The sequence below is a fragment of the Pelecanus crispus genome, chromosome 1, assembly GCF_030463565.1.
Source record: "Pelecanus crispus isolate bPelCri1 chromosome 1, bPelCri1.pri, whole genome shotgun sequence".
Taxonomy (NCBI): Eukaryota; Metazoa; Chordata; class Aves; order Pelecaniformes; family Pelecanidae; genus Pelecanus; species Pelecanus crispus.
The window spans coordinates 2119574-2131832 of NC_134643.1; the positions used below are offsets into that span (position 1 = coordinate 2119574).

Here is a 12259-nt window from a genome sequence, read left to right on the forward strand (position 1 = left end):
CCCCTGCCCCCCGCACCAGTGGCCCCAGTGCCCCCTCCCCACACACCAGTGCCCCCAGTACCCCCTGCACCCCGCACCAGTAGCTCCCAGTACCCCCTCCCTCCCACACTAGTGCCCCCAGTGCCCCCTCCCCACACCCCAGTGCCCCCAGTACCCCCCTGCCCCCCGCACCAGTGCCCCCGGTGCCCCCTCCCCACCCCCGGTACCCCCAGTGCCCCTCCTCACCCGCCCGGCCAGGGCACTACAAGTCCCGGCGGCCACCGCGGCCGGAGCCGGGGCCGGTGCCGGGCGCCCGGGGCGGAGCGGGGCGGAGCGGGCGGAGGAGGCCGGGACCGGGGCCGGGGCCGGTGCCGGGGCCCGCGGCCGCCCCAGCGCTACCGGAGCCGGCGGGCCCGGGCCATGGAGAGCCCCGTGGGCAGCGGCTCCCTGCGGGGCGAGATCAGTGCGTGGGGGGCGGCGGGGCGGTGGGGTTCATGTGCACGGGGGTGGCGTGGAGCTGCTGCGGGAAGAGACGGGGCTGGCGTTGGCCTCGGGTTTCGGGGTGGGCAGAGTGTTTTGGGGGTGGGCAGGATGGTTTTGGGGGTGGGCAGGATGGTTTGGGATGGGCAGGATGGTTTTGGGGATGGGCAGGATGGTTTGGGGATGGGCAGGATGGGGTGGACAGGATGGTTTGGGGGTGGGCAGGATGGTTTTGGGGGTGGGCAGGATGGTTTGGGGATGGGCAGGATAGTTTGGGGTGGGCAGGATGGTTTGGGGGTGGGCAGGATGGTTTGGGGTTGGGCAGGATGGTTTTGGGGTTGGGCAGGATGGTTTTGGGGGTGGGCAGGATGGTTTTGGGGGTGGGCAGGATGGTTTTGGGGATGGGCAGGATGGTTTGGGGGTGGGCAGGATAGTTTGGGGTGGGCAGGGTGGTTTTGGGGATGGGCAGGATGGTTTTGGGGGTGGGCAGGTTGTTTTGGGGTTGGGCAGGATGGTTTTGGGGTTGGGCAGGATGGTTTTGGGCGTGGGCAGGATGGTTTGAGGATGGACAGAATGGGGTGGGCAGGGTGGTTTTGGGGATGGGCAGGGTGGTTTTGGGGGTGGGCAGGGTGGTTTTGGGGGTGGGCAGGTTGTTTTGGGGTTGGGCAGGATGGTTTGGGGGGCGAGTGGCCTCTCCAAAGGAAAGGGATAAGAGGAAGGTGAGGATGCTCTTGGGAGTCCCCTTGTTTCTGGGCATGGGGAGTTATTATTGTTCCTCCATGAACTAACGTGCGTGTGTGATCCGAAGAGGCGGTGGTGGGGAGCTGGAGGAGAACGGATGGCTCCCTCCTTGGAGGGAGATAGCGGATGGGAGCCATGCAACACCCCGGAGGGCCCAAACCCTGCCTCCCGCCCGCAGCTGCCTGCTGTGTTACCTCCTCAGGGCTGGAGGTGACAAAGCTGCTTGCATAGCTGCTGAGAAATTGTGCCGCTGGGATGGGGCACAGCAGGCTGGAGCATCGGGCCAAGCCTGGCAGCCTGCCCTGCGGATGGACCGCAGCAAAAACCGTAGCGGGTGCAAGGCTGTGCTGCGTGGTTGGTTCCCCTGGTAGGAATGCTCTTTGGTTGCATCAGGAGCTGGCCGTGTTCCCCTGTGTTGTGCTTCAGCTGGCGAGGCAGAGGAGTAAGTCTTGAATGTGCAGGTTTAGGAGGTCTGGCCCCGGCTGCAGTCTCCCTCCTGATCCATAACCCCGGGTGCAACTGGCTGGATGTGGATGTGGGAGCCCCATCCGTGGGGACTGATGATGTTATCTCTCACGTGAGCCTGCCACATAAAGAATTGTGCAGTAAGAGAGAAGAAATTTGAGGAGCCTGCAGTTTGCAGGTTTGGGGTTTTTTTGGAATAGATGACAGGCCTTTAATGAAATGCTGCTGGGGCTTGTTCTTCTTCCCCGTCCTGTTGGTGACCAAGTGATGCTGCTTGGTGGTTGGCAATTCAAGGGCTCCATCCTCATTTGGACTTCTTGCTTCTCCTGACATACACCGTGAGAAGCTCCAGTGAAGGAAAAAACATCCTGCCCAGGGCTATTGGCAAAGGGAGTGAGGATCTAACAAGCAAATTAAAAAGCCTGTCCATACTGTGTGCTGTGAAAAGGCTGGTACTCGCGATTCCCTTTCGGGGGGTGGTTTCGGTCCACCGTACACCTCAGCATTGTGGTGTTCTTTGGGTCTGCTCCATCTTTCATAACCACTGCCTTGTGTCGGCATTTACTGCTTTCTGCTGGTAAATAAAATGCTGCGTTTAGGGATGGAGGAGGGATGGTCAGTCCAACTGAAATACATGGCAAGGTGTTTATTTTTTTTATGAATAAGGCAAATCATGCATTTGCTCCTGCTCCGTCAGTGCTTGCCTTGAAATGGGGGTCTTATGGAGACGGGGAGTAACTGTAGCTTCAAGGTCTGGTTTGCCAATGGTTTTTAGCATCGAGTTTTATGCGAACAGCACCATACTGCTCCTATAAGCCCGGCTTTTGCAGGGTACCGAGGGACTTATTTTTACAGAGAGGATGCATTTACCTTGCTGAAGGTTGCATGAAAATGCACGTGCCTGTTCTTTACTCATTGCTACCTTGAAAGCAAAACACACCTGAAAGGAGATGATATTGTCAGCTCGTGCTGGCAAGTGAAGCCCAGGCTTGCCCTGTGTACGTGTAGATGCTCAGCAAAGGCATCGAAGCCAGAAACTTAGTTGTCGAAGCTCCATTGACTTTTCGGGAAGAGAGTTTTTAGGTGGGCTGAGTTGCTCTCTGGAGTTGTCCCGTTTCCAGTGATTTCAGATGGAGCCAGGAGGGAGAGCACTCCTAATGCTAAATAGATAAGAGCTCGCTGGGATGAATCTGGACCTAATGAATGCCGCTGGGGTTTGTAACTTGGGTAAAGTTTCAAGCAAGTACAGCAAAGCATTTCAGAAACTGTAAGGGAACCCAGCATTACAAACAGTCCCTGAGAGGGCAGTGATCAGTGGGGAACCCACAAATGTGAAGCACCCGATTTCAGAACACATGCTGAGCGGGGGCATGGTGCAGAATAAGCTCCTCGTTCCCCGCTCTCTCTTCTAGCTGCCGGCCCATGTTCCCCGTCTGCTTTTCTCCAGCACAGAGACCCATTTGCTCCACGTGTATGGGTTTATTTATTTACTTATTTATTTATTCTTTCCTCTCTAGGCTTCTGGGCCGATCGAACACCAGTTCATGAAGCAGCCAGGCGGGGAGAAATCCTGCAGCTGCAGCAGCTGATAGAGAGCGGAGCCTGTGTCAATGCGGTCACCTATGACTCTATCACCCCACTGCACGAGGCCAGCCTGCGAGGGCAAACGCAGTGTGTCAAGCTCCTGCTGGCTGCAGGGGCCCAGGTGTGCAGTCGGGTCTGATCCAGCTGGGAACATCATCTTGATGTCTGAAGTTATTTCTGGGATCTGGATTCTCCCCATTTAGCTCTAGGCTCTTCTTCATCACCCTGGGCTTTCTTGACAGTCAGCAGAGGAGGGCAGGCCTCTTCAGAGGGTGTTTGAGCTTGATGAGGACTTAAAAAACTGCCTGAAAGTATTTCTCTCTCTGTCTCTCCCCCTCTCTCCTCAGTGACTATCAGCAGAGCCCGGCGTGACTAGAAATCTAGTTTAGATGACTCAAGTATCTAAAGCTAGCTGGGATGAATCCAGAGGCCAGAAGGGGAGCAGGGGACATGTAGCTTCCAGAGGGGATTTACATTTATTCTTTTGTTTCTTCTTCTATTTCTTTAATTTTATTATGGAAACAACAATCAGCTAAACAGAGTCTTTGGATATAGCTGGCGACGACTGTCTTCAAGGGCTTGTGATTTCTCACATGCTAAGGACAGCTGTCCTCAGAGGAAAGCCGGGGAAGTGGAGCATGCGTGCGCTCCGTGGTCCTTCTCAGTGCAAAGTCAGCCAGCTTGGCTCGGTCCGCTGGTGAAGCTGGGCTTTGCACTAAAGCAGAGAGGAGTTGCATCGTATTACTCAGCTGCAATGCTTGTAACCTTCAGCAGGAAAGCGGCAGAAAAATATAATGATGGAAATAACAGCCGAAACTTGTGACATTGATGTAAATCTGTCCCCTGAGAGTAATGGGAACAGCACGAGCCAGGTTGCTGGCAGTAACAACCAACTCTTTCCTGAGTCCAGACTATTTCTAGATTTAAAAGAACTGAAAACGTAGGCAAGAGGGTACCGTCACACAGCAGCCTGCGGGTACCTAACATTTTTTTTTCTACCTTGAAGGTGGATGCCAGGAATATCGATGGCAGCACTCCGCTCTGTGATGCCTGTGCCTCGGGTAGCATAGAGTGTGTGAAAGTGCTGCTGTCCCATGGCGCCAAGGTGAACCCTCCCCTTTACACAGCGTCTCCTCTCCATGAAGCCTGCATGAACGGTAAGTCCACGTGGTCTTATCTTTGCATGGTTATTTGCAGCTTGGAAAAAAAAAAAATCAGCAAAAGCAGCTGCCAAGTATCTTAAATTGACCGTGTTGCTCATCAGACCGTTACAGCTTGCAAATATATCTGCCTTACGTGGGCAGAGCTCCCTTTGAACGCAGAATGCAAAGCGCTGCGGTATCAGATGAATAAAGCCATCCCTTGTGTTGGGTGCTTTTATCCCACATGACGGACATGGGATATGTTAGGCAGATAAAGCACCAGCTCCTTGATGCTCTGCTAGAAAACCTTGAGCCAAACCAGTAGCTTTGCTCTTGCGAGCAGAGGGGAGTTTGCATCCTTTCCCTCTGATCCAAGTTGAGATGGGATAAATTGTTCTGATTAAGATGTAGAATGACATGACATGATTAAGACATGAGACCGTCTTCATCAGGTGGTCCTGTCCCAGACCCCTCCTGGTTGTTCAGAGCTGATGGATGAAGCTGTCAGGTGCCAGGGACTGTGGGGCAGCATTGCTGCCTGTACTGCTCCTTGTCCCTCTCTCGGCCTTTTCCAGCTGGAGGGTCTGTCCAGGGGATAAGAGAAAACTACAGGGGCCAAAATAATGTTCCAGCTGGCACGTGCCAGCTGCTCTCTGCCTCCCCTGTCCTCTACTCAAGCCTCTCCTGGGTGTTTGGATCGGGGTTACAGAGCAAGAGCAAGCATCAGGGGTGGCTGTGATAGCCGCAGAGGCGGAAGAAGTGGCGGAGGGGTATTTGAGTGTAATTCCAACCCTGAACTTACACTTGCGCAAATGCAACAGCAGGAAAGCCGGGATGTGAGAGTGGCAGTCTCCCCGTTAGATAATTGTGACCAAATCTTTCAATCGTGTTGTGCCTCAGTTTCCTCTTTGTAAGATGTAATACCTCCTCTCTCCCTCCTTCACTGTTTTTGTTATATGCTGTCCTGGACAGTTTCCCTTCGACTACGAAGGCTGTGGGAGTCAGCATTTTTGACAAAAAGGTAGTTACTTAAATACCTAGCTGTGAGCTCTTGCTTAGTTTTTCCTCATTAAGCCTTTTTCCTAAGGCTTGTTGATGACTGCCTGCTTTCTGTTAAGTCGTATTATTAGCACTGGAAAAAGTAAAGCTGGAGTAGTCTTGAAGGTGATCGAATCCACCCAGGGCAGGCTCAGCAATACAACCAGCTACATGAACAACAGGCAATTTAGTGCAAACCCTTGAATTCAGGTTTGTTTGACCTGACTCCCTGCGAGACCTGTTAGCTCTAGCTCACCTAGCAGATGTGACTCTATTTCTTGTGCCCTGGTCTCAGTCTCGATCCTCCAGTGTTGGCTCACAAGCATTTCTATTTTTGCAGCCATCACCCCAGATATCAAACAGGCTGTTTGTGGGTCAAGCTGATCTCAGCATCCCATATGCTCCCATTTGAGCCGGTTTCTTTCTTTTGACTTGCATCTTCCCTTTCTAAAGGTAGCTCAGAGTGCGTGCAACTCCTCATTGACGTCGGTGCAAACTTGGAAGCTCACGACTGCCATTTCGGGACGCCCCTACACGTGGCCTGTGCCAGGGAGCATCTGGACTGTGCAAAGTTGCTGCTGAAGGCAGGTACGGCAGCCGCAGGCTTTGCTTCTGGGTGGGCAGGAGACGGTGGTGTCTGTGCGCAGCGTTTCCCTCGGTGTTCCACAGCGGCATTCTTGTCGAAGAATTTATTCATTCACAGCATAATACAGATGACAAAGGTGAAAGGTTTTGCCTTTACCTGAGCAAAGCTTAATGCTTAAGCGTTTTTTTTTGGCGTACGCCTGTCAATATCCAGTCTGTGATGTTCCCAGTGACATTCCCATTCTCTTATTTTAATAAAATTCAGAACTCTTCAGCCCCCTAGAGCGAAGTTTCAACTTCTTCCCAAAAGTGGTATCAACTGGTTCAGCTTTGGTAGCACAGTCATATTGTTTTGGATGGGTGTTAAGGAGAAATGTTAGGGTTTGATGTTGTACAGAAAACCAGAGATGAAGTCACTTCATACCTCAGGGAGATCTGGTTAGTGTTACACCCACATGAGTTTGCTAGATGTTCAAGTTAATGTTCTATGCTCCAGGTTTCACATCCCAGTTTTCTTGCTGCTAACTTTGGGGAATTTGGCATTGGACTTCTTGTCTTTGCCTGTGTTTACCAGGAGGAGATTTGTCCCAGAGGTGGGGATTTGTTTCATTGAACATTAGTTGTCTAAAAATTACACATCTAAGCTAGTTTGTTTCCAGCGGCTCCGGTTCCCTGTCATTAATTGATTCCCCAGAAATGCCTGTTTCTCCCTGTTAATTTTAAGGGCAGCTCGGTATGGCTACACATATCTAAAAGTCAATTGTTTGAATTCAGTGAGGTTTATCTCACCGCTGCTGAACAACTCGGTTGACAAAATGCAAGCATTGTGGGGGGATTGGAAAGACCTTTTGCTGTCAGCTTATAAAAGCCAGACTTTCTTAGCAAAAATATCTGTAAAACTTGATCCTGCAGTAGTGTCTGATGGTGAGCTGCCACATCTTGTGGGTCTGGGGTATTTCTGCTAACAAAGATGTCACTGTTTGCCTTGAGTGGGAGCACTCCATTGAGATGACTGGGAATGGTTCTTGGCTGGCTTTGGACAGCACAGCTTCAGGAAGCAGTTTTGAACTTCACACTCAGCAGCTTATTTACCCAGTAACATGGACTAAAATCCTTTCTCTGCAAGGAAAACGTAAACCCAGAGAAGAAAATTCATGCATTGCCAGCACCGAGAACTTGTTCAGCAGTTTGGTTTCCTGTTTGTGCTGTTTTGTTTGGATCTTGTTCTAGCTGGTCGTGCGTTTTTTAACAGCATTTTTTTCTCCAGTCAAACCACTCCTTACGTTTGGGTCAAGTGAGGCTTTCATGAACAGGCTTGTCTTTCTTTCTGGCCTCAGGGGCAAATGTGAATGCTGCTAAACTTCATGAGACAGCCCTCCACCATGCAGCAAAAGTGAAAAACGTAGATCTGGTGGAGATGCTGATTGAATTTGGAGGAAACATTTACGCAAGGGACAACCGAGGAAAGAAGCCATCGGATTACACCTGGAGCAGCAGTCCCACAGCAAAGTGCTTTGAGTACTATGAAAGTAAGTGAGATATGATCGCTGCCCCAGGAATTCAGTGACTGCCAACTCCATTGCACCACATCATGATTCTCAGTCGGCTTTGATCTGTAGGTCCCTGATCATCTTCCTGTGAAGGTAGCGAGTTCTTGGTGGCAAATGTACGCCAGCTGGCTGTAGGCTAGCTCTGCTTAATTGTGGTTGAATGACAGTAGTAAGATGGTTCAGATCATGCCGTCACTGAATTCAGGTCCCTCTCATGTGGCAGCATCAACCTTTATGCTTTGGTGCTTTAAGTTTGGTCAAGGAAATCGCCCAGTTGAAAACTCCTTTTATTTGGGGCAGGGAACGCATTAAACTTTAGCTGCACTGGCTGTCTGATTTTGGAGGAGGCGTTTGACTGAGGTTTGAGGATGGCTTTAAGTCAGTCTTTGTCTTGGTTACCCTTAGAGGAGTAATGCACAGACCTTTCCAAGCATTTGCAGACTGCTGCTGCACTAGATGATCCTAAACATCATAGAATCCTAGAATGGTTTAGGTTGGGAGGGACCTTTAAAAACCACATAGTCCAACCCTGCTGCCATGGGCAGGGACATCTTGCACTAGATCAGGTTGCTCAAAGCCCTGTCCAGCCTGACCTTGAACACTTCCAGTGATGGGGCATCCACAGCTTCTCTGGACAACCCGTTCCACTGTCTCACCACCCTCATCATAAAAAAAATCCTTCTGTATAGAAGAATAAAGTATTTTCTGGCTTTGCAATCCTTTGTGTTGTGAGCGCCTTATAGCCCCTTCTCCCTCTGACTTCTCTTCTCCCTGTAGCATGCTCTCCTCCAAGTTATTCATTGCTGTGTTTTCTTAGAGAGCCGTGAAGCGTGCTGGTCTGGCTGCAGCTGAGCTGGCTGAAGAGATTGAATCCTACATGCCCATAAATACTCCTTATATCTCACCAGAGTTTGCTGCCCTCTAAACCCAGCTGTCAGAACTGCACGTGTAGTTGCTTTTCAACGCAGGCTGTTGTAACAGTACTGTGCTAGCTCTAATAGTGTTTTTTTTTCCTTTTGATTTGTATCATTAAATTCGGGACTAGAGTCAGGATGGATGCAGATCTTGGAGGCTGGTGATTACAAAGGCTGTGGGAGTAGGGAGCACAGCTTCTTAGGACTGACTACTTCCAGAGCAATGTGCCCAATTGTAACTGCACAAGCATCAACACCCGGTGTCGAGGCTGTGGGCTGTGGATTGGGGGCTGTCTGGACGGGGCTTGGGGAATTTTATTGGAGCTCTCAGCAGAGTGCTGAATGAAAAGGGTTAACGCAATCCTTAGATGGAGGAATGGAGCAGTAGAGAAGTGTTGGAAGTAGGTTTTGTTCCTATATACAATGTTGCTGAGGCTTAATACAGCATCACTAAGGGAAATCTGAAAGTCTTGGATAGCCCCAGTGGATCAGAGGAGGTGATCCAGTGGGCGCTGTTGGCCTTTGAGGGATGCAGGTGAGGAAGGGAGCTGGGAGAAGCGTGCTGCAGCTGTGCTCACTGTTTCTGGTGGGATTTGCATCAGGATGAGCCTTGAGAGAGCACGCCCGTGGCTCTGCGGTGCCTTCCTAGGGCCTGGGTGCTGTGGGAGGTCGAGCGCTTGTAAGCAGAGCCAGGCTTGTGATCACGGTGGGGGCAATGCCAGGCGTCACCCTCCTGGGAGGTCTGCGCTCTGCGGGAAGATCAGCCGTCCGCTACGCTGCAGTCCTAACTTTGGATCTTCTTTTCTCCTTTTAGAAACGCCTCTGAGCTTGTCACAGCTTTGCAGAGTTACGGTGAGGAAAGCCGCTGGGCAGCGAGCACTGGAGAAGATTGCCAAGCTAAATATTCCTCCGCGATTAATCCAATACCTGTCCTACAACTGACAGGGGCGAAGGTGGCCAGGAAGGACGATATCTTTGGCTCCTGCAGTATGAAGTATCTGTCTCTTTCTCTTCTACCTCCCCCCAAGAAACTAATTTTAATTTAAGCAAACTGGTGTAAATAGTATTTATGAGGCAGCACTTCCTGTTCTCCATGGGCAAAGACAGGCTCAGGCAACGTGTAGCACTGGCTTGAAGTTGTAACCTCTCCTGGGGTGATCTGTTAGACTGTCACTGTGTTTGAGGCTGTAGCGCTCGCTCTTTGAGCGGGATTAATCTTGCCTAATTTTACCTGTCTGTAGCCTAAAGGCATCTCCGTATGATCTAGCCAGGCTCCCTTTGCAGTCAGTGGAGAGAAATAGATCCTTCTGGAGCATGATTCATCTGTCCTATTTTAGGTGCCTGTGCTGGGATGATAGGGTGTGCCTTGGGAGCACCGGTCTCCACTGACTGCAAAGGGATTTAGAGGTGATACCCTCGGATACGGACGTCTGTGTTTCTGCAGTGGGAGCGCTGGATCCCACCTCTGTGTTAATAACTCAAGTGACAGCTGCCTAATGCCAAGGGACAAGGCTCGAGAGACCTGCGCGCTCTAGCTGGAGGCAAATTAAGTCCCCAGCAAGCTCAGGAATAATTAGAGGCACTGCAACTGGTTACTGACTTTCCATGAACTTCAGCGGGCTTTGGCTCAGCACCAGCAGTGAGGACAAACTGCTGCCAGATCAGGATTGACTTTGCCCGTGCTCCTTCCTCGCTGTAGGTGAGCCAGCTCTTACTGTAGTGTTCCTCTAGGGTATCACCACGTTTAATTTGCAAGCCCAAGCAGGAAGCAGGTCTCTCTGCATGTCCAAGGATGCTTCCCTCCAGATGGCTGGTCCCAAAGAATATTTCTCCACTTGCTCTGAGCCCTGTGGCCACCCTGTTGGTTTTACGTGCAATAAGTGGCAGAGCTGCTGCCCGGAGGTGCCTGAAGTACGTTGAGGGCATGTCCCTTGTGTAGTGGTGCAGCAGATCCCTGTGGTGTATACCCATTGCGTGAAAGGCAATAGGAGGGCTGGGCTCTGCCTTGGGTTTTGACATTTTTATTTTTATTTTTCCCCCTCTGAGTTTCTCTCTCAATGCTGGAGCCTCTCCAGAGGTTGGCAGCGGGAGCTGGCCCTGAGCCATGTGCTGCTGAGTGTTGTGCTCGAATCTTTTGGCTTCAGCAGGCGTGACTGCAGCTTTGTCCTTCAGTGATTTTAAACCTTCAGGGTGACATTTGTATGAGCAGAGCCAAAAATTATTATCTACCATCCTGATGAGGCGTTACGTGTTGTCTGAAGGCAGTAGCCTACTGGTTACGTGGTACTAAGGGAATGGAGCTCCAAGGTGCCACCATGGCAAGTCTTAGCACTGTGATGACAACAAATTCCTCCTCTGAATGACAGCAGATGTTATGAAATCCGCTGTCTAATGTGACAGGATGTCTCAACATCCTTCATGCTGTGAACTAACACTTGAGAGCAAACGCTCGCTTGCCTGCTGCCTGCAAGATCTCGTGCTCCTCCAGCCAGCACGATGGGGCTCAGCCTCGGGAGGGAGGCGGAAAATAGGATGAGCACAGGGTTAAAGAGCTGAGGTGGAACTGAATGCACTTTAATGGTGACCAGCAAATCACTTTGTTTTTTAACTTTTGTTGAGGTTTGTTTCCCCCCTGCATCCCTTTGTTGTTTTTTTTTTGTTTGTTTGTTTGGGGTTGGGTTTTTTTTTTGCTGTGCAGTTATTGTATAGAACAGGACAGAAAAAGGTTCGAGATCCTGCTCTTTGGGGGATTGTCTGTTTGTAATTCTGATTTTTGTGTTTAAAGGATCAGAAATGTGAAATTGCCAAGAAGCTCAGGGAAGCCCTAGAGATCTTTGTTGTGGGATTCATCCCTGTGATTGATAGGATAAAGGTTTTGTATTGTATCTTTCAAGAAAAGCTTCCTCTGCCCAACGTGCATTTCCTTACAGATAAATATGTATTAGGAAAGTGCACCTTTTGGTAATTTGGGGTGTAAACCTTCCCTCTTGGTTCAAATTGAAATCCCTTGTTGGGTTGCTTTTTTAACATTGCCTAAGCTAGTGAAATAATGAAATTATAAAGTCCCAAGTTTCCAATGTCAAAACAAAAGACTCCTCGAACAACTAAGAATAAAATTACAAGTTCCTATTTATGTCATTATTTTATTCCTCTCTTTTAAGTCACTTCTCTGGTAGGTTCTAAAGTTTTGGTTATTTTTTTTAATATCTTTTAAGAGGTCCTGCTGATCAATGCACGCAGCCAGGGAGGACTTACCAAGAGAGCTAAGCACCTCTTATTTGGTGGCAATAGCCAAACTTGTTCAGTAGCAGTTTTCTTAAGACATCTGCTTCTTATGGCCATGTCTGGAGGGAGAGGTTTTCCAGGAAGGTCCTTTGGGAGTCAACGAGCTAAAAAACAACACCCGAGTTGTTCCCCGGTGTGCCATGGTACTGAGGCAGGTGGCCGGATCATGCCATGGCTGTTTTAAACACCTGATGGGTGTTTACTTGTGCGTTTCTGGGTTTCTAAACTGCAAGTGAAAGTTGAGATTGAGATTCTTTTTCATCTTTTATCCAACCTGCCTAGCCCTCAATTTTTTTAATCTTGCAGGGATTTCTCAGCTGGTTGTGAAGCATATTCTGAGCTATTGTTTTACAGCTCAGAGTAAAGGCAAAGTAGATGCCAAATTAAACCAATGCGATGTTTTTTTGGCTTCCCTTAATATCTCAGACTGCAATTTTTGTGGCAGCTAGCAGTTACTGCATGAGTAGCGGTATCATCCTTGCCACAATATAGTCTG

At 50.0% G+C, this 12259-nt stretch overlaps 1 protein-coding gene across 1 annotated transcript; it reads left to right on the forward strand.

Annotated features, from left to right (window-relative positions):
• The first annotated feature begins 399 nt into the window (after nt 1-399).
• On the forward strand, nt 400-9420 carry ASB13 (ankyrin repeat and SOCS box containing 13). Its single transcript, XM_075727630.1, has 6 exons — nt 400-442; nt 3183-3370; nt 4256-4406; nt 5883-6017; nt 7352-7543; nt 9293-9420. Exons 1-6 carry the CDS (start codon nt 400-402, stop codon nt 9418-9420), a joined length of 837 nt encoding a protein of 278 aa, XP_075583745.1.
• Nucleotides 9421-12259: the final 2839 nt, after the last annotated feature.